This window comes from Numida meleagris, chromosome 19 (assembly GCF_002078875.1).
Source record: "Numida meleagris isolate 19003 breed g44 Domestic line chromosome 19, NumMel1.0, whole genome shotgun sequence".
Taxonomy (NCBI): Eukaryota; Metazoa; Chordata; class Aves; order Galliformes; family Numididae; genus Numida; species Numida meleagris.
The window spans coordinates 1,062,414-1,084,643 of record NC_034427.1 but is presented as its reverse complement, the minus strand read 5'-3'; the positions used below and the strand labels follow the sequence as shown (position 1 = coordinate 1,084,643).

Here is a 22,230-nt window from a genome sequence, read left to right as displayed (position 1 = left end):
CGCAGCGCCCCCCTACGGCCGTCCCGCCCTGCCCGGGGCGAGGCCACGCGCAGCGTCCGATGGCGCATGCGCAGCGCGGCTGGTGCCTCGCGTCAGGAGGTGTCTGTGTGGGGTGGGGCCGTGCTGCGCCGTTGCCGCAGCCGGGTTTCGGGATGCGGCGCGGGCTGAGCCGGGCATCGTCCGACCTGTAGCACGCGATCCGTATCGTTGCCTCTGGTACAGTAGCATATGCACATTGATGATATGTTGAGTTTTCTGGAAATTGGTGGTACAAGCGAGTGGAAGGGTTATTGCTGAGTAAACAGAGGCATCAAATTGGCAACGAACATGGAGTCCTGAGGCAACAAGCTGCTTCTTTCTTCTTCACTTAGAAACGTGTTGCAGAATTAGGGCTGTGCCATGTAACCCTGAGTCAATGTCCTTTTCGTTGTAAATTCCCTTTGCCATATTCACCCTTCGCTTAATTAGATGTGCTTGCCGTGCACGCAACCGGAGCACACCCTGAGGGGAGCACAGCAGAACACCTCCGTCATCACTGTGCCTCAATGGAACGGACATTCTCCAGCTCTCATTTCTAACAGAAAATATTACCTGCATAGTCTGCTGCACAGAACAAACACAAAATTTATCTGGCAAAGCCGGGATTCTGACAGCTCGGCTGCTGTTCAGCACCAAGCAGCAGCTGTTGGCAGGCACTGGGATGCTCATAGAGCCCCACGTCCCACCCTCACTGCACCTCCCTTCCTCACCACTCCCAACCCCTTCACAAAACAGCCCACACCTACTCATCTCCTTGTTAATCCTGGCTTTACTGCTTTTAGCCTTTATTTCTGATAGGGCCGCCCTGAAAACGTATCCCTTCCGTCAAGGGAACCCCTCCCTTTTGTCTGCTTAGCCAAGAGGGCCAGGTGGGCCCTTTGTGCGCCACACACAGCCCTCTGCTTGCTCTGCGCCGTGTCCTGGTATCTTGTAATGCGTTTGTTCATATCTTAAGTGGCACCCACTGGAGTCAGCATCTGCATGCACGCCAGGAACAGCCAATGGAAGCTCCCAGGGACAACCAGCACTGGCATCCAGCACCAGGCTTGCTGTGCGTGGCAGAGAGCTGCTTGCCCAGCACCCACCAGGGGCAGCAGGAGCGCAGGGCTCAGGGCCTTGCTCTGCATCAACAACCCTTCAGTGGGCAGGGGTAGGGCAACAGAAGGACAGTGCTGAAGACTGGAAGAAAACTAAGAATGCTGGGCTTCTGTACAACACATTGAGTCACATCATTGCTTTGTGTTGTTGAAACAAAGTCTGGATGAAAGATTTCACAGATTTGCAGAACAGTTAGGGCTGGAAGGGACCTCTGGGTCCACCCACAGCAGCGTACCCAGCACCATGTCCAGGTGACTTTTGAAGACCTCTAAGGAGGAAAACTCCACAACCTCTCTGGGCAACCTACGCCACTCACACAGCACAGAAGTGCTTCCTAATGTTCAGAAGGAACCTCCCATCTGTCAGTTTGAGCCCATAGCTTCTTGTCCATCACTGGGCACCACTGAACAGTGCCTGGCTCCATCCTTTCTACATCCTCACTTCAGGTATGTATGGACATTGACGAGACTCCCTCTTCTCCAGGCTGAGCAATCTCACCTCCCTCAGCCTTTCCTCATAGGAGAGGTGCTCTAGTCCCTTAATTAATGTGTGACATTTGCTGTGTGAACCAGCAAAAAAAAACCCACACCCAACTGATACAATCCTCCCTAGATTTTCTCTAGTCTGCATCCATACCAAATCCACAAAGGGTGCTGCTAAGCAAGTCTCTACACCCCAGCCAGCTGCTGCGCATCAACAGTGTTGTTGCAGATTGAAGCTAGCACCTCAAACATTATAGTCTGTGCTGCAGTACAAGTGGAGCAAAGTCTGGCACAGATGTCTGTGATTGGGATTACCTCCAAAGAGCAGACCTCAGTGTCTTCTCAGTCATACCCAAACACTCATAGGGACTGGACTAAATGTTCTCTCAAGAACACTTGAAGAAAATGTGTACTGTGGATGAAAAGAAACACAGTCCTGGACAGCTATTAGGAGCATGCCAATTGGCCAAAGGTACCCAAGAGGAGCTGGCAGCATGATGCAGTCAGACACCAGCAGGAGGGAAAAGAAAGCAGTATACAGTGTCTCTGGAAAGCAAAACACTTGTAGGCAGAAGATTAAAGAAACAACGTCCAACATGCACACTCATATCATGCATGCGAGAAATAAGCAGAGAAAATAATATTGGAAGAGTGGGAATTGTGTTTACTGTGTACTAAGAAAATTCTGAAATAGAGCTGGTTTATCTGTGCCCTCTGCCTAAGCTAAAACTGAAGTAGGATGTTAGGTATAAAAGTAGGGAAAAAAAATAACACAGGGCACTTTAAGGTAAGGCTTGATGGAACCATCATCTGCTGTGCCGATTCCACATTTGAAAGAAAAGTATTTTCTCAGTGCATTATGTTTTTGCTACGCTGTTAGTCTGGAAACATCACTCTAAATCCCAGGCTCCTTGCTTCTCCAGCTCACCACAGATACCATTCAAAAAACACAACCTCTGATCTTACTCATCCCTCTTTACCAGGACACATTTTTGACGAATCAGTCAGTTTATCAAATGAGTTGTACTGCTTTGTATTTTCCTGACTACCAAGCACCAGCTGCAAGTTTTAATTGTTCCCAGATCATTTCTGTAGATGTTCAGCAGAAACAATCCTACAGAAGCTTCCCAAAAACTCTCTTCTTTTCATTCCTCATTCATACCTATACTTGAAATGTCAGTCAGCTATTTGTTCTGAATTGCCTTATTGATTCTGTGCAGTTACTTGCAAGACACCTCACCTCCCTAAAATAAACCCCATATTTAAATGTTTTACTACACCTATTTAGCACAAAACCTCTTTGCTCTGAAGTTAGAGCTTTACTTGACCATCTTGTACCAGCTTTTTTTACTGCTCTTTTGGATAAGTGTGTGGAAGATCAGCTGTCAGAGTGCTCAGTTCTTCCAAGCATTCCGCTTGTCCATTTTGAAAAGTGACCTTCACTTCTTCCACTGCGGGACAATATTTAGTGTCCTGAGTTTTAATCAAAACTGTCTTCAGTAGAGAAGATCTCTTATACCAACTCTGTGGGACTCAGCTTTGGGAAAGTACCTTGTCAAAGCACAGAGCGTACATACTATCAGCAAAACCAATATGACTGAAGACAGTCAGACTGTGACTGCAGTCACACCAGAGAACAGTAGTTCAGTCAATCAGGCAGATACGAGATCAAAAATGAGGCAGTTATTTTGCTGGGATCAATAGCTTTTATGTTAATTTTTCATTTTTAAAATCTAATGATTTTTGCCTGGCTGCATAATATTGTCAACAAATCTATTAACTATCCGTTTCTCTTTCCACAAGAGGTAACTAATTCCATGTTATCTTCCCCGGGAAATGCTAGCTTAGCAGTTAGGCAATATGTTCTATCAGCTTTCAGAAGTGCCAGAAACCCATAAAAGAGATTTTTCTTTTCTTTTCTTGCACATTGCCTATCTATTTCACACTACTGGATGTCTATTCTATTCCTGGACGTTTGTTCTATTCCTATTGATCACACTGTCTCAACTTTTACGACATCTACAGAGCAATGACACTAAATCCTCACCTTTCTTACTTCCTACTATTAAATTAATGTCCTGCAGATGGCTTCAATTAACCACCAAGAAAGCCCACAAAATGCAGATGCCTCCATTTCTAAATATCCCTTACAAAGAAATTAACTTCCCTACAAAAATCTTTAATTGCATTCAGTGGTGTACAAATAGACATTCAGCATTAGTATTTCTTCATTCTCGCATGGGCGAGACTTATCTCCATTATTAATTATTCCTCCTCTTGACATATTAGCATTTTCAAACATTGTTTAATAGTGTGAATGAGTTGCCCAAACCTTTACATGTAGCATTTATATATGATAGTACATGAGAGGTGCTAAGGACCTTCAAGGTTTGAGTTCCCTTTTCTTCAAGTAATCACAACCAAGCCAGGTGAGTTTAAAAGAAAATATTAGGTCAGATCAGACATTAGGTTTGAGAGGAATGACTCATCAAAAGTCAAGTGTCAGCCTGATGAGAGAAAGAGCATGTATCAGTGTTCTGATAAACTTATCTTCCTCTGTCATCTAACGAGAGACTGCAATTTAGCAACTTACTGATCATGCACAATGGTTGAGCTAGATAAGCAGATCCCCCAAAATAGTGCTTTAATCTTTCTTCTTCATTTAACTTCAACTTTATAATTACCTACAGAGATTCAAAGTAGCCAAGTTTAAGTTTTATCTATATTTTTATCATCCATGAAACACAAAGAACAAATTCATAAACATACAGTTCTAAAACAGGCTGGGCAATTCTTTCACATGCTTAACCCAGAAACCATACATGGCCCAAGGATAAAATATAATACAAACAACGCCTCTAAAACCTAGTTATGCATATGGAAGTTTTAAAAGCATGGTGATGAAACATAAGGTGCCAGTCAGTCCTACAATATTAAGACTGCTAAAGCTTGTAATTTCAAACAGAACAATTCAGAATTAGCTTTGCATTCAACCAAATCTGTCCTTAACAGAAAAACGAACAATTCTATAATTCAATCCACTTCGTGAGACCTAGCTTCAGCTTTTACATACAATGGTTCATCCTCGAGGTAGACACTACTCAGAACTGATGACATACTGCCTATAATGCATATTGAATTCAGCATCCATCAACCAACCAACAAATTTGAGATCTGTCTGCTTATGCAACTGATACAAAGGCACTTTGTAATACAGGGTTAAGTTTCCTACTGGAAAGATCACCAAAGGTACGAAAGGAGAAATACTGATACAAATTCCTCTAATCAAACCCATTTTAACAGACCCTTTACCCCCACATTTGCAGGGAATGGATTCCCATGGAAGTCTCTAACAAGACAAGTCAACTCTGGCACACAAAGAAAAAACTCCAGAGCCACGTGTTCCTACCTACTGACAAAACACCCAGCTTCAACTGAGCAAGACTCCCAAAAGTGACAGAGGCCAACTGCCCACACGCAAAGACTACAGAAATGGCAAAGGACTCACTGCAAGGGAAAAAAAGCAAAACTAGAACAAAACCAGTGGACATCGTACACTATGAGATTCCCCCCCCTCCACCAATGTTCCAACTAAACTAGTACTGCAACTGACGCCGGCATATTCTGTGTCCTCCTCTCCCAGTCATTCAAGTTTTCTTTCTTTACTGCGTAGAAGAAAACAAACAGAGGGGACAGCAAAGTGCATTACAATTGTATCCTAAATTCCATAACACCATACGATGTTTTGTATTAATGCACACTGGACTGTACAAGCATCACAAAAAAAAAAAAAAAAGAGCAAAAACTATACAGTTTTAGGGGAAAAAAAAAAAAAAGAGTTCCTAACTCCACACACAACTTAACTGTGAAGGCACATAGCCACAGTGAAGCATCCTTTTCCTCTAGAAATGGCAAACTTCTTCCTACGTAAAAAATTCTCATGACACATTTAAGCAGCAGAAAAAAATCTGCAGCTGCAAGGCTGCTTGCCTCTAGAAGACCCGGCAGCCTGGGAGCAGGTCTGTGCTGCAAACAGAGCAGCTATACAGGATGTTTTACACTGAGAAGGAGCAATCTCTTACGAGGATTTCATGCTTTCATTTTTTACATTGCAAAATACATTTTCAAATAGAATACATCTTGGCATAAATTGTTGTGTGTAAATATAAATGCAATGGCTGTTAAATCATCCTGCCTTTCTCCAGCATACAGACCACTTTCATTTTTGGCTTGTTAGACTATTATCAGAAAAGGCAGCTTTCCATTAAAATTGCAAATGATAAAAAGCTGAAACGTGCTGTTCAGGAATGTACAGAAAATGCATTTTAATCCTCTTGTGTCTAGTCCATGGATAGAGCTCATTTTCTCAGTGCTGACTCCATTTAATGCTTTTGAGGTCAATTCCATCCTGCACCATTTCCCAAAGAGGACTGTAAAGAAGGAAGAAAAAAATGAGTGCTATCTGAAATGCAAAGGACAACAACATCAACAGCAAGAACCAAACATGCAACGTCATCAACGACACAACAAATTCAGATATATCTATCTGTCTTGCCCTTCTGGAGGTCAGCGAACTTCACGTGATGAATCTCCAGTGTTGTATTCAGACACAATATAAAAAGTGAGAAGGTGCTCATTTCCTGCTCACATTTTGGCATAAAGAACACGTTTCTTAGCGACCGAGCGCTCACATTTGACACTGCCCAGGTAAGCTGGAGATCCTTCAGTTTCCCCAAAATAAAACAAAGTGCATACACGCAGTAATACTATATCTGGCTTATAAACGCTGAGCTGCCACTCTCCATGCTTGCCCTACTCACGTTATTTCCTCACATAGGCAGGCTCTAGGAAAAGGTTTGTTGACAGGTTTGTTTGCTTAAACAGTTTTCACTGCTGTTAAGATCAAGCCCGCTACACACTCTGGCAACACTTCTTCTTTGGGTACAGAGATACCAACAGATTTTTAAAGCAGACAATTTCTTTCAACTAAATCCAGCTCCTCAAATGATTACCGTACCTAAGAAGTCTTTAAAGTCAGTAAAAAGATGGCTCACCTCATTTCCCTCAGCCTCTTAACATGCTGTATGCATTTCTGCACTGTATAATCTACTTCTTCTTCTGTAGTGAAACGACCGATGCCAAATCTAAAACAAAGGAAAAACATTAATAATTGGAACAGTGTGCATGTGGATGAGTGAAACAAACTCACTGTGAATTTTCAGCAGAAAAGAAATATATCTGGAAGCAGTAGGAAAGATCAGTCCACACACCTTATAGAGGAGTGAGCCAAGTCTTCATCTGCTCCAATTGCCCGCAAAACATACGAAGGCTCCAGAGAAGCTGATGTGCAAGCACTAGGGAAAGGGAAGAAAAGCCAATTTCACACTTAAATTCACATGCAGATGCTACACTTCACTAATCTCCAACAGAGAACAGGTCACTTACACATTTAATAATATTATCCTTTACAACAATTGATAGGACATTCCTCATCCTCTTGGAAATAACTAGTGAACAGAAGGAGACAGGAGCAAGGGGAGTAGTATTTCTGCTGCTAAAGAATGGAAGGAGCAGACATGAAACGGAAATGAAGGATAAGTTAGGAGCAGGAGGAAAGAAGAGAATGCATAGATAACGTTGTGCATTAATACAATGCCAAATAGAAGCAGCAGTATTGCAGCCCAAGAGGTAGCTGAAGTAGGAGCTGTGAAAAGAAGATAAAAGAGCCAAGGCAGAACTACCCAGGGAAGGCAACATATCAATAGGAACATTTAAAAAGAAAAAAGATTTCACAAGTTGCTGCCTGGCAGCAATGTAAATCAATAAAAAACAGAGCACAGAGGAATCCGGAGCAAGATGATCTAGTGATGGTAGTGAGGAGACAGAATCTCCATCCTCAAGCAATAGGCAGAACTGGCTACGTGTCGTTACTCAACTTTAACAGGTAGCAACTTGCAGCACAACCATACAGCTGCTTAAAAAAAGTGCATGAAGCAGAGCCTCAGAAGAGATTTTCACATTAAAGCGTTGGCCTTCACAGTCATGTGAAGACTTGTTCTCCCTGTTCACAATATTTCAAACTGAGATATGCACTTCTGACTTTGTTCTCAGAGCTGAAAAAAGGAAGGCACTTCATTAACTTCATTGTAAGCATGAAGATGGTCTTCATAACAGAAACGTTGCTCCTGTAGAGTCAATATAGCTCTCTAAAAGTGTATCGAATTTCCTTTCTGCTTCTGCATTAAACATAGGCACTATTAACTAAGGTATTTATTAAAAATATTTATAAAATATATTTAATAAATATAATACTATATATCAGATATTTGTCCAGCCTTCCTAGATTCCAGTTATGGTCTGCCACCTGGGTGAAATGCTGCTGAAGGACAGAAGCTGTAGCAGCTCCAATGATGGTAGCCTTTAGAATGAACATCACAGTCCATTACAATTCAAGTCCACTCAGATAACACAAAACAAGCCTGCAAAGCTGGCAGGTAGGAATTTCTGCCTTTTTTTTTTTTTTTTCTGCTTTCAGGATGAGTAAGTTTGACCTTCAGTTGAAATGTGCCACTTCACAAAAACACCATCCCAGAATGCAGCCAATGCCAGGCTGACTCACCAACCAACCGAGCAAGCACCGGGCACGGAGCAGATCCCTCCTTAGTTTGTAAGTCTATTAGCAGATGTTATTTTCTCTCCAAAATATACTGCTCTCCTTCCCACACATCCCACCTACCTTCCTGAAGACAGAGCCACGTCTTTCAGAGCCATGAGAAGACTCTCTCCTTCCACATACGCAAAAGATAAATTGACGCATCCTACATACAAATAAATGAAATAGAAAAAAAGAAGAACTCCCATCAAATGAAATCTACAGTAAATCCTATACCACACAGAAGTACTTGCACCATGTCTAACTGCAGTGCATTACTCAGCCACCACCATTAATACCAAGGAGTAAGACGTTTCTAATAGGGCCAGGATTCTTCTAGCATTACCTGGATAACGATGCTCTCTATCTCCATTCATAACCACATCAGGAACTTCACTCATTATTTTCGTAACAAGTCGTTCTGCCAGTTGTGAGATTCGCTTATGGTCATACTAGCAAAGAAACCAAAAAAGGAGATCAAAATAAGGAACAGCTTCCATCTGAGCTCACTAAACTGCTCATGTCACCAGCCATACATGGACTGAAGTAGATGGATGTGGTTATATTGCATCTGAACCTTAAAAAGGGAACTTTAAAACTCTGAGTACTCTACAGACTCTCAAAAAAAGAGAATTACCAGTTTGGTGCTAGCTAATTCAGCCTTCAAAACATTACAGATCATTCAGAAAGATCCATCTACAAACAAACAGCCAAACTGTCTCTCACAGAAGTGTCACGTTTTTGTACTTAAACACAAGCTAGGCACATGACATTACATGACTTATTTTGCAACACAAGAAAGGGCATCGATTACGGTAGAAGTGTCCCCTAACTTGCCTAGGAGCTTTCAAACTGTATGACATAAACATGGACTCACAACAAGTCATCACATGATGGGTGAGTTGTGAACTCAACCATCATCTGACTTTACAACACGTAACCTCCACAATGAGAGCTGCCCATGAGCACAGTCTCATTCTAGACTAAAAACAAGGTCACTTGCACTAAAAAAGCAGTAAGGTATGGTATCAGCTCCAGTGCACAGAAATGGACGGACACGCACGTGTAATTCATCCTTTCTGCATGCCTGGTCACATTCTCCAAAGAAAGCTTTAAAAGGAAACAACCTTCCAAATATGTCTTTTTTTTTTTTTTAAATGCCAAAATTCTGACAGAGCAGGAAAAGATTCCAGATGTGAGGCTCCTGCAGAATCCAGGCTCTGTGGGCTCTTCAGCCTCCAACAAGGCTTCAGTAACCACCCAGCTCAGATGGTAGATCCCTGCCCGCCTCCTAGGAAGCACTTCCATTCGTCTACAGATATGTATCCCACTGGCAGCACATAAAGCCTTAAACATCAGAACTAACAAATAAAACGTTCTGATCAAGCAAGAAAAAAAAAACAACCCACCATTAAATTATTAGTTGCAAAATTCCAGCAAACCTGAACTTACATACACTTAACAGAATCATACAATGGTTTGGGTTGGAAGGGACCTCTACAGATCATCCAGTCCAACAGAACAGAGGACTAGAAGGTCTCCTTGTTTCAATACAGATTAGATAAGCATGATTTATTCAGCTTCAGAGGGGCTGAAATATATGTGTGCAGAACAGAGGGACAAGTATAAGCACTTAAAGCTGTATTTCACTAAAACAGTCAATCATAAATCTGCTGTGGAAAAACAAGGTTCAAACCACTTCAAGCTGAAAATCATCTTCCAGTTGCACAAAAACTTCTGATCCTGCAGTTGCACAAACTGTTACTTAATGTTACGATAATCAAATTTAGTTCACGCACAGACACAAAAAGACCTATGGAACCGAAGATCAAACCAGCCCTGCTGTATTATTTTCTGGCCCCTGGGTCAGACGTGCTCTCCCACATACCTCCATCTCCTCCTGTGCCACCTCACACGCCGCCCCAAGGCCCACTGCCAGCGGCGTGGGCACAGTCCCCGATCGCAGTCCTCTCTCCTGGCCTCCCCCGCTGTGCAGGGGTTCCAGCCGCACGCGTGGTCGACGGCGAACATAGATAGCACCAACCCCTTGAAAACAAGGAAAGCAGCTGGATGCATGCAGTACATGTCCACAGCTCCGGAATTATGAAAAGGGACTTCAAGATTTGGAAGCATTTGTTTCCACTGCAAACATATAATTGGACACCTCACTGGAGAAAAATGCAGTGAACGCATCCAGAAGCACAATACTTTCTAGAATGTTCGCTCCCACCATTCCTACACCTCTGCAGCCACGCTCCCAGAGCTTCTGACATGGGAGGAGCTCGGTGTCTTCCAGAACGCTTCAGCACCTAAAGGCTCTGTGCTGCCCCTACTTCTGACAACTCCTGGGAAGATGAAGTTCAGCCCTTTGCTCCAAAACTTCTACACATAGATATCTCATTCATTGAAGTGCCCATACTGACTTACAACTCAAAGCTCCAGAACTCCTTTCCCTGGATTAGCAGCTAGCCACAAATCCCACGAGGCCTCCTTTCAGCATTTGGACTTTTGTTTCTGAATAACATATAGAATACGGCAAAGCTGGTTTCTGTCTCTGTACATCCAGTGTCACAAACTACATGGACTGCAACAGTGATAACAGCTAGACTTTTACTATTTGGGAGTCAGCCACAAAACCCGTATCTGAATTTTAAACCCCATTCTGCAGAGATGTACAAAGAGGGATGAGTGGGAAGAAGCCAATGGGAGTAGAAGATGACCAAAATCAATAAATTTAAACTTTCCACTTACCTTTTGATCTCCATGTTGCAAGTTAGACTCGGACCTAAACTTAGCCCCACAGCTCTGTGATACTTCAACCACTGCAGCATAAAAGCTGCTTCATACCATTCAGAAGACCCCTGAAGACCCACTCATCCTAACGCTACCACCATTACAAGACACCGTTTCTTCCTTCAGTGAAGCCAGCTCACAACCCATAAGCACTGAAGAAGATCCGACCTGGCAGCACTGCCCGACCCACTGCAAACTCAGCCCACTGCCAGGCCGAGAACAAACTTCTACAGTTTAAGTAATGGTAAACTTCACTAGGACAGGCAGGCTTGACTTCATACCTTCATGCAGTTATTTCTTAAGGCAAGCATGAAAAACAATTCTTTAGAAAAACAATAAATACCTTTGGGCCCATAAATCTTATGGCCACTGATGCTCATTAGATCAATTTTCAAGTCATTGACATCCATAGAAATTTTACCAACTGCTTGTGCAGCATCTGTGTGGAAGAAAACCTTACGTGCGCGGCAGATCTCACCTGGAATAGAAACACAAAAGCAAATAAGAAAAACACATTATCTCACCTAATTGTTATGATCCCAATGATTCCAGCAATGAACTAAAGCATCAGTTTATAGCAGGGACTAGTCTCGAGGTGACAAAGGAAGAAATGCAGACTGTCACATCTCTTTTACAGTTGAGTCAAGTGCCTACAGCTGTTTAGAAGCTGACACCTAGTTGGGCAAGGCTTTAGGCAGGTCACAAGGTAGAGCTACGGTGAGTTTCTTCAGCTGAAAAGCTAAAAGGTCTTCCACTGCTAAGAAGAGGGATTGTTTCCAAACTCACACCTGCCAAGGCATCGCCCTGCTTAACTACAGATGGCTGAACAGGACACCCAAGCTTCTCCACAGCTGGACGAAATTAAGTTTTCTTCTAATTTTTCTTAACATCTGTCGAGTACAAGCTTACTCTCATGCTTATTCTTGCCAAGAGTTTTTAATGTCACTTGCTCTATTGCCCCAGTACCTTTTACAGTACTCAGTTCCATTCTCAGAGCATAAACTAATTAGTGACATCTCAACTCACTCAAGGCTATTATCAACTCTTTTTGCATCCAGAGCTCAAACACACCAAGAGACAAGGGGATAAAAAACAAGCAACTCATCTTCCACAGAACCTATACTTTGCACAAACACGTCCCACACTTGTCTGGGCGACTCATTTGGCACTATCTTGCCAGCATGGACAGAAGTTGTCCTCTTGTGGTCCAGTTAGAACAGCACTGCTACTGCTAACAGGAGCTCACAGCCTTCATACTGCCAGCGCTGCAGGCTAACTCTGCCAGGCCCCAGCCCTGGCCTATTTGGCTTGTTATCAAGGTGTTGTGAGAACAACGGCATTTGAACATGGGACAACTGCAACAGCCGTAGGAGTACAGACACAGGATGATAACAGAGTCCTCAGGGCTACAAGCAACTCACTGATGGTCTATTAGTGGTCAATAATGAAGATATATAATCCTGAAGACTGGAAAAACAGACTAGGGCATTCATACAGCTGCTTTCAGCAGAGTAACAGGAGGACAGGGAAAGAGGAGAAAAAGAAAAAAAGCAGAATCTAAGGAAGAGGAAAAACAGCTGCTGAGCAAGATAAGCTGCCTGCCACAGCCTGGGAAAACAACACCTTCCAGAACCATGCAGGGCACAGGCTTAAGCCTAAAATATGCCTACTGACTTAAACATCTTATAAAAGGACATCTTGAGTATGGGGAAGGAGGATATTTTGGGGTCACTGTCACAGGAATTGTTGGCACACATCCACAGTGGGATCCCAGGAGCTACACAGGTATATTACTATATTCCACCTAATATTTTACATGAACATGTTTCTGTAGCCGTTGACTATGAATATATTATGTAAAATGGCACAAAGTGACATCAGCTAGCCACTGGAAGCAGGTGTCTACTTACCAATGTCGCGAATCGGCTGCTTCACTCCTATTTCATTATTCACAGTCATCACGGAAACCAAGCTTGTGTCTGGCTGGAACGCAGCCTCCAGCTCCTGGTGAAGCATTCAGGCAGACACAAGTTGTGACTCAAAGCAGAAAATTCTTGATGCGCGCACTCGATTTGGCAGCAAGCCTTAGCTCCCAGCCCCCTAACTAACACCATCACTAGCCCCCAGCTTCTGACAGACAGCCCTGCTGAGCACGCTACCCCATGTGAACACAGAATGCCGGCAGGAAGCAAAGCATGCTAAGTTGCATTTCTGCTTATCCAGAATGCACAGCGTCACCTGATGCCATCAAGCGAGCAAAGGCTTTTGCTATGTGTCTTCTACATTCCCATGAATTATTTTTTTAAATGAATTCAACTCCCAGAAGCCAGTGTAGCCCAGATCTAGACAAAGCGAGGCCGACTGCAAAGTGATTGCACCATATACACGACAGCAACACGCAAAGGAGGAGTCTGCCAGCAAATTTCTCCGAGAACGTCATGAACACTTCCCTGCCCGCTGGCCTGATCCGTCCCTCCACCACACATACACACTAACTCTCTCTGAGCTACATGCCAGGCCTAGAGATAAAGCTGATGCTGCCTTTTTGCAGGACACAGCCAAGGAAATAAGCATACAGAACTTCTCAGTCTCGGGACTGTGGCCATCACACCCAGAAGGGTCAGTGCAGAAACCAGAAGGGAGCCCTGCAGCCACTGTGCCTGATGCCTCAAGCAGCTCCTGTCAGGAATTTCACCACCCAGCGCCAGCTGCAGCCCGACCATGGGCCTCCATGGCTGCACGACAGCTCCGCCTGCACAGGCAGAACCGACAGCAGCTGCAATGAGAGATGGGCTCTGGCAGAGAGGTCTGGAGCACCAGACAGAACAGAAAATCCTTCTCCAAATGTGACAGATCGGACTGTGACTCTCCTGCAACGGTGTGAGATTTATCATCCTTTCCCTCTGTATTACTAAGAGGACACGAGGTCCTCTCCAGCACCATCCCCAAGCACAAAGCTCTTCCATCTTCACCATCTTTCTGCCACTCGCTGACTCACCTTCAAATCCATCAGCCCATTTTTCTGGACAGGCAGGTAAGTGATCCGAAAACCTTCTGCCTCCAAGGAGCGGCAAGAATCCAACACGCACTTGTGCTCTGTCTGCGTGGTAATTATGTGCTTCTTCCCGGATTTATAGAACCTCGCAACACCCTGTCAGGCACAGGCACACACAAGAAATCCGCTGTTAGGTCAGTGAAGAGAACAAGCTTTGTATAAGATGCTCAAAAACAAGAAAAAAATCATGAAATCGTTAACGTGAAAGGCACCGAGGCGTGACTCACACCAGACAATTCCGTGAGCACTCCCTTCACAAAAGCATCTCACTTCCAAAAAGCCGTGAAAAAAGCCATCAGACAGGAACTGCAGCCATCGCTTACAACAGAAACACCTTTTAGAAAGCTGCCGTGAAGTCACATGTGATGAGAAGTCTGAACAACCTCACACTGTGGGCTAGAGGTGAACGCACAAGGTAGTCTTAGAGAAAGGAACATTTGTTAATTAGCATCTCCACTGCTTCCTAACGAAGATACTACCTGTATGTGGCGTGCACAAGATAAGCATTCATTTTACGTCTGTGTAAAATTGAAGTCACACCCTGACCCAAATCGTGTGCACTTGATGAAAAGCCCTAGTGTATTTTAAATCAGTGTCACACGGGGAAATTAAAGGCCAAGAATTTCAGGGACCCGCGGGCTGCGGAGCAGCACAGCGTGCACAGCAAACCCTGGCAGGCAGTCACCCGAGAATCTGCTAAGTTGGGCGACGTACTAACGCTTCAAAGACGTGCAGATCCCAACGGGATTGTTTTAACGCGACATGTACCAGCATAACCCTTTTACCTTAATGGCCATATTATTTGATTCCGTAGCCCCACTGGTGAAAATTATTTCTCTTGGATCCGCTCCTATTAAATCTGCAACTTGCTGTTGAAAGAGAAACGCGGATTTGAGGCGCTGTTATAAAAGGCAATTCAGCATTCCAAAACACTGCTTTCAAGAATACTTTGCAGGGTGCCAGAGGATTACAAGTGCCATCTGGCCACGGGCATCTACCACAGCTGCGCTACAGCTGCAGCGGTCGTTACCGATACAGAGCACAGGACAAGTTCTCGCCGTTTATTAACCGCGTGCCGAGCACCAGCCTGTCACGGAGCAACGCCAAGCCCCCAGCGGCAGCAGGCATCACTTCCAAACGTTCTGAAGCGCTCCGCCACCTCCCTGCACCGACACCTCCCTGCACCGACACCTGCCCGCTCCGCTATCGCCGCTTTTTCTCGCAGCGAAGCCGCCCATCGCGGCGGGCCGAGCCTGCGGGCGGACAGCACGGCGTCCTGCTCAGCACGCACTCACCCGCCGGGCGCGCTCGGTGGCGGCCTCGCTCTCCCATCCGTACGCGTGGGTGCGGGAGTGCGGGTTCCCGTAGCAGCCGGTCAGGTAGGGCAGCATGCGGTCCAGCACCCGCGGGTCCTGCGGGCACAGACAGCGCTCAGCGCCGCTCCCCGGCCCCGCGGCCCCGGCCCCGCACTCACGGGAGTACTGGATGCCCTCGGCGCTCGCCAGCCAGCGCGTGTAGGGATTATCGCTATTATCATAGAAAGGGGGCTTCAAAGGCAGCGTCTGAACAGCGTCCAAGGGGGTTTGGCCCAACACCGCCGCTTTCTTGGGAGGCTCCGGCGCTTCGCTCTCCTCCTCGCCCCCTTCCGCGGCGGAGCCGTCCTCGTCGTTGGTGTCGGGGAGGTCCAGGATGTCCTTGACGGAAAAACCCGTCTTTGTGTTGGTCAGAGACATGGTCCGGGGAAAGCGGGGCCGGAAAGTTGGAGGAGCAGCTCGCCGAGCTGTCACCCGGAGCGACAGCGGCGACAGCGCGAGGGGAGGGCGCGGGCGGCGGGGAAAAACGTGGAGAAAAAGGAGCGGAGCGCTTCGTGCCGAGGGACGAGCGGAGCCCCGGCGGAGCCCCGGGTCTCTGCGGGCTCCTTCTGCCCGGGGGGACTCGGGGAGAGGGGCAGCAGCCGCTTCGGAAACAGTTTGTAACTCCAGGGGAAGGGGAACGGCGCGCCGAGAATTAAAAAAAAAAAGGCGAAAAAAAGAAGAAAAAGAGATCACTTCTGGATGGGGCTGACACAGCCCGAAGCCGCGCTTGCCGCGTGAAAAAAACGAGCCATTGCCGGAGCGAACAGTCCATATAAGGCTGGTCCCCGCACATGAACCTGCCGAGAGGAGGGAGAAAAAAAAGACATGAAACCCGGGAAAGGTTGGCCACGTGTGGGCGGGTCTTGGAAGTCAAGTGGATGAAGACAGTGTTTGCAGATGTGAAATTGCGGGTTTTGGGCGAGCTCCGAGCTTCCACCATTGGTGATGAGTGGTATAACGTGTCAGTTAATTACCGGCGTGGGGAGGGCCCTTCGCGTGTGTGTGTGTGTGTGCGCCGGGGAGAGGCTCTGGGTGATTTTCTGGCTTGTTGTGTTTTGGTTTTGTACTGTTTTTTTTTTTTTTTTAAATGGGGTATTTATATACAAAGAGCCCGATGTTCCGCACGCTCCAAAGAGTGGGTTTTTTTTTCCACGTGCAGGGAAGATAATAATAATAATAATAAGATAGAGGGGTGGGAAGGGTAAGGAGAGCCGCGCGCTGTGCAGCCCCACTCGCGGTGTCCCCACCCGCGACAGCGCGGCGGTGGCACGGGGCTCAGATGGCAACAGCCCAACTTATCTAAACCGCCTGGGTCAATATTTTGGTAGAGGCTTAAGGATGAACGCTGGAAATTAATCAGCAAGTAATTGATTCTAGTTCGCTCCGAAATGAAGCGGAGTGGCAAAACGCGATCGGCAGTCACGACCCGGAGAGATGCGGGACGTGATTAGCGGAGGGGGGGGAAGGCGNCGGCGGCGGGGGGGGCTCCGCCCTGGGCGCCCCGAGGCCCCGTGACCGCGCGAGGCTCGCTGCTCGGCCTGCGGGGCACGGCCGAAGGGCGCTGCTTCGCACGGCTCTTTGCGCGTGAGGTTTTCGCTCTGTGCTTAAACACGGCGATAATTTGGTAGCCTGAAAAGGAGGAGTGTTCACAAAACTTGGTCTGGTACAGTTTAAAAAGCGTCCTGATCCCTCTCAGATCCTGGGCAATACCTGAACACACCACCCCGTGCGTCGCAGCGGGACACGCAGGCTATGAAGAAGCATCAAGGTTGTACTAAAATAGCACAGCCACGTTACTTCTGCTGTGCCGTGTTTCTGGGGAGATCCTCCACGTGAAATCCCTCAGGCACTGCTGCAGCGCCTGAAAGCCGAACATCAGTGGAGCTTTCTGAGAAGAAATGATTATTTTGCTTTGGCCCAGCCTTAGACAAACTTGAACCGGAGAACAGAAGCGTGTCTAAACGCTTCCAGACCTTCAGAACTTCTCTCACATTGAAAATACAGCATCAGTGGTACATAGGAAGTTTGTTCACAACACGGTTTATACTGTGCTGGTATTACTAATGCTGCAGTTGGGGGGGCTGACAGTACAGCAGTTAAAACTTCGCATTACCTTCATTCCAATAGCTGGCGGCACCAAGCCTTTTTCCCCCACGCTAAGGGCACTGGGGCACTGGTGCTTGGAGATACTCCTGCTCCCCTGTGCTCTTCCTGCAGCTGGCAGCACGCCTCTTTGTGGAGTTGGGGCACAAACCCCGAGATGTTCTCGTTTGAGCTGACCCTGGTGCAGCCTGCAGCACAGCCCTGCAGCCTGCAGCACAGCCCTGCTGGTACCGCTGTGTCTGAGCTTCAGCTGGGATGGAACTGTCCCGGGACACAGAGCATTGGTACGAGCCCCTGCAGTGCCCCAAGGAAACCCGCTCTGTTGTTCCTTGTGGCAGGTCAGGTCGCTGGCTGCAGGCAGAGCCTGGGGGCATCGCTTCACGTTGAGCCTGGAGAAAGGAGAACGGATTTGGGCTCCTGCAGCTGTTAGCTGGCTGCATCAGTTGGTTTCTGCTGCGTATGTCTGCATCAGGCTTCAGCTTTGATGTAATGTTTGCCTTTTTCTTTATCTCAGGATCGGCATGAGAGGACGAGAGCTGATGGGCGGAGTTGGCAAAACGATGATGCAGAGCGGTGGGACGTTCGGGACGTTCATGGCTATAGGCATGGGAATCCGCTGCTGATCTGGAGCTTGGGCTTTTAATCCAAAGCGTCCCTGCCCAGCCCTCCCCCCCATACCATAATAAAATCTTTAGATACTGGAATGGTTTTCGTGATGTTGTGATGCACCGCCCTCTCTGCTGTAGCATCTTCATGTAGATGTTGTCTTTACTGGATTTCTGCTTTCCTCACTTCTTGTACTCCATGACAGTGAGAATTCATACCCCTTTGCGCTTCATTAAAGTTTCTCGAGCAGTGAACACACTTTTCCCTCTGCTCCTCGGGCAGCTCTCATTTCTGATGCATAACCAATCCCTTCCATTCATGCACTTCCTTAGTTTAGAAGTTATTTTGTGGTTAATTCAGATCAACTACCAAATTTATCTTATTGCAACAATAGTTGATGTCGGCCCTGTTCTTGGGTTCAGAGTGACGTGCAAATTCCATGCAGAACACAAGGGAACGCAGCCCAGGCAAGGCGCGCCCCATGGTACAGAGCCACATTGTTCCTGACACCGTAACCAGAGCCCATTTTTCATTCCTTGGGCAAGGAAAGGTGCATTCCCAGTAGGAACAAACTGTGCTGCCAGGCGGCCTGACACCGCGCTGCACCAGCACAGCGCTCTCCAGTCTTCCTGCGCAGGTTTCATAAGGCGTCAAAGCAGGGGACTGCTCCTCACCGTGCAGCACCTGCGGTAGCACTGCGCAGCCGAGCTCCGACATGCTCAGCGCGGTGCTGCAATTTCCCGTTCTCTGCCTTCTGGAGCAAGCCTTACCTTCGCTCCTGTTGTGCTCAAGGACAGAGGTTGGCCTCACAGAGCCGTGGCAGCAGAACCTGGCCCGGCACTTCTACTGGTGCTGGCAGTACAAGTGCTGACTCACAGTTTCAAAGAAACGCCTTTGCCACCAGATGTGGTTCTGAGTGCTGTCATCAGCTCAGCAACCTCTGTACAAACAAGCTGAGCGGCACAGATGCTCTGTAACAGCTTAAGTTTTACTCTAACTACCACCAATTAATATATTAGCCACTGAAAAGGCAAAAGTAGAGCCAGGTTGGTGGTTTCCTTCCGATGCCACACACTCCCAGGACCCCCCCTTGGCTCCTCCCTCCAGTTGTCTTTCTATTCCCCGTTTACCTTCCCCAGTCGCACACCCATGCTGCCACCCTCCCGAAGCCACAGAGCCCACGTGGCAGCCCAGGGCCTGGGACCAGGTCAGCACCATGCTCTGCCTCCCCCTGCCCGTGTTGCCCACCAGGGCAGAGCCCACTCCATCCCGTGCCCCGTCCGCAGCTGAGGAACAGCAGCAAGGGGTGGGGAAATGTCAGCCCAGGGGCTGGGGTTGCCCACCACAGCTGCCTGACCGCCAGCAGGCGCACCTGCAACGCAGAGCCGGGGGCGACGGCTGCTTCAGCACCGCGCTTCAGCCACGCGAGGTGCAGAGAAATAAAGCTCCGTGAAGGCCTTTTTAAGAGAATTTTATTTGAGTGGTTCTTACAAAGATTGTTGCAATATGAAAGTCTTTGTTTGATAGAAATATCAAGCTGTCTTGTCAAACACACTGAAGTAACCCAAAAATATATTTCAGAGCTCACAGAGCTTAAAAAGAGCAAAGATTATATGCAACCAGAACAAAACATGTTTCTGTATTTCCTGCCCATTTTCAGACTGCTGAAATCCTTCAACTCCACTGCACACACAGAAACTTGTCTGGAAATGCAGAGATCGTTTTGTTTGGAAACGTGGACACACCTCACACAGTATTTACAAAGAAACTTTTACAGATAACATTAATCAAAAGTTACCATCGAGAAATAAAACCCTTCCGTCCTTCTATTCTCACCCCTCATTCAGCACAACGCGGGCTGAGCGGCTGACCAGGTCAGCTTTCAGTAGCCTTTTGAATTTCCATTTATACACAACACTAAATACGTCCCTTCGCAGAGCCTACCTCCGATATTCACCTTTAGCAGATCACCTACATTTAGTGAAATGTAAATTGTAATCGCTGCATTAAAAGAAAGGCTTGTGAAACATTTAAAAACTTAATGATGTCCCATCTGCCTTTTACAGAGAATTTGTTTTCTATGAGCTACTTTTCAGTTCCTACAGATCACCTTAGTAAATGTACAAGAATTACAAGGCAGAACAAGAAGTCAACAGCTTTGTATACAGTGGAAATGCTAGTTAGGGAGAATGAACACACTGCATTTCTGCTTACTTCATTTTATTTTTAAAGGTAGCGGGAAGTGTACACAAAATGACATTAAATCCTTTCCTTTAGTTTTATCTAAATAAAAGATAACTCAATCTTCCTCCAAAAAATAACTATGTACAAAACTGACTAAATCCATCTTCATCGTCGAACGGGAACCAGTAGTTGGGTTGCAGTCATGGAGTCTGGGAAGAGGCTGTGGTACGTTGGGAGAGGTACATACGCTGCTGTGATCATTTTACCTGAGCAGATTAAAACAAATCCACATCAGTTTTTGTTTGGATCCGTCATTAAAGAACAAGTGCACGTTTCTGCAAAAAATGCATCTTCTCACCTGCAAACCACCTCCCATGCAATGCGTTCACAGCTGCAATGGCGGCAGCAATTGAAGGACATTTCACATACACGTTGCCCTGCAATACAAAGCGTGAGAGCCATGAGATTTCCCACTCGGTCAGTTCTCAGACACCTCCTCTGCACGGCTGTTACGGAAGCAAGCCTCCCCCAGCGCCCCTGCTGGTACCACCCGGCACTGAAGCATGAGCACAAAGATGGTGACACCGGGCACTTGTACAGATGTGCATTATCATACTCAAACAGCGATTTTAGCAGGATTCACTTTTCTAATTAAGATTTTGCAAGCCTGACCAAATGTAAGCTCGGTATATGGAAGCAGCAAGCAATTGCTTATTCGCTCCTGATGCTGTCTGAAGAGCAATCTAACAGTTCCCAATTACCTCCACGTGAAACAGAGAAGCACAAAGAGCGTGGCTGCCTTACTGCAGACTGCCACCAGGGAGAACTCCTACAGAGCAGCCCAGCTGAGCAGGACTCAGAGGGACTGGTGGATGAAAAGCTCAACGTGAGCCTGCAGCCAGGAAGGCCAAGTGAACCATGGGCTGCATCCGAAGGGGGGGGGGCGGCAAGCAGGGAGAGGACTGTCCCCTCCTACTCTGCCCTCGTGAGGCCCCACTTGCAGTGCTGTGTCCAGGCCTGGGTCCCCCAGCACAGGGAAGATGCGGGGTCCAGAGGAGGCCACGAAGATGCTCAAGAGGACTGGAGCACCTTGGCCATGCAAGCTGAAGGAGCTGGGGGTGTTCAGCATGGAGAAAGAGAGGGAGACTTCTCTTCTTAGCAGGGAGACCTCAGTGCGGTGAATATTTACGGCGAGATTATGAACAGGAGGGCAATCAACTTTTTACTTGGGTAGATGTAAGGGACAGGACAAGGGGAGATGGTTTCAAACTGCAGGAGATTTAGATTAGATGTCAGGGGGAAGTTTTTCCACTGAGAAGGTGGTGAGGGGCTGGCAGAGGTAGCCCAGAGGCTGTGCATTCCCATCCCTGCAGCTGCTCAGGGCCAGGCAGGATGGGGCCCTGGGCAAACTGATCTAGTACTGATCTAGTACTCGATCCAGCGGCTGGCAGCCCTGCCTGGGGCAGGGGGCTGGAACTTGATGACCCTTTGAGGTGCCTTCCAACCCAAGCCATTCTATGACTCTGAAGTTCTGAAAACTACCACCACCTGAACTAGATGCACAAGCTTACAGTTTAATTTTCAAAAGGACAAAGTAGGAATCCCCTGTGCCCAGGGACAGCAAAAACACCCAGCACATCAAGGAAGGCCGATGCCCTAAGTACTGCTATGTGAACTTTAGAACAGCCCAAGATGGGCTAACATGAATGACAGAGGTAATTTATCTTTGCTGGAGATAACTGGAGTTTTCTATCTGGAAACTAAGCACAAACCAAACCAAAGTACTGCAATATTCACATTCAAAAAACAACAAAACATACATGAGCCCACAATAAGGTGTGTGCATTTTAATGGCTACCGGTT

The 22,230-nt window shown here is 46.7% G+C and overlaps 2 protein-coding genes across 6 annotated transcripts in view; both read right to left on the bottom strand.

The window, feature by feature from the left end:
* NFS1 (NFS1, cysteine desulfurase) lies at positions 3,778-16,321 on the bottom strand. Its single transcript, XM_021416976.1, has 11 exons — positions 15,415-16,321; positions 14,905-14,988; positions 14,063-14,215; positions 12,975-13,068; positions 11,408-11,542; positions 10,160-10,317; positions 8,618-8,723; positions 8,356-8,437; positions 6,890-6,973; positions 6,674-6,763; positions 3,778-6,049 (listed from the first exon to the last, which is right to left on the bottom strand). The coding sequence occupies exons 1-11, from the start codon at positions 15,850-15,852 to the stop codon at positions 5,986-5,988; spliced, it is 1,488 nt and encodes a 495-aa protein (XP_021272651.1). The 5' UTR covers positions 15,853-16,321; the 3' UTR covers positions 3,778-5,985.
* RBM39 (RNA binding motif protein 39) overlaps positions 19,638-22,230 on the bottom strand; it is a 29,659-nt gene continuing 27,066 nt past the window's right edge. For all 5 annotated transcript variants that reach the window (XM_021416805.1, XM_021416804.1, XM_021416806.1 and 2 more), the window contains 2 exons: positions 20,726-20,804; positions 19,638-20,633 (listed from right to left, as the gene is read on the bottom strand). In XM_021416805.1, the coding sequence (XP_021272480.1) occupies positions 20,533-20,633; positions 20,726-20,804 (180 nt within the window). In that variant the 3' untranslated portion in view covers positions 19,638-20,532. The remainder of the gene's footprint in view (positions 20,634-20,725; positions 20,805-22,230) is intronic.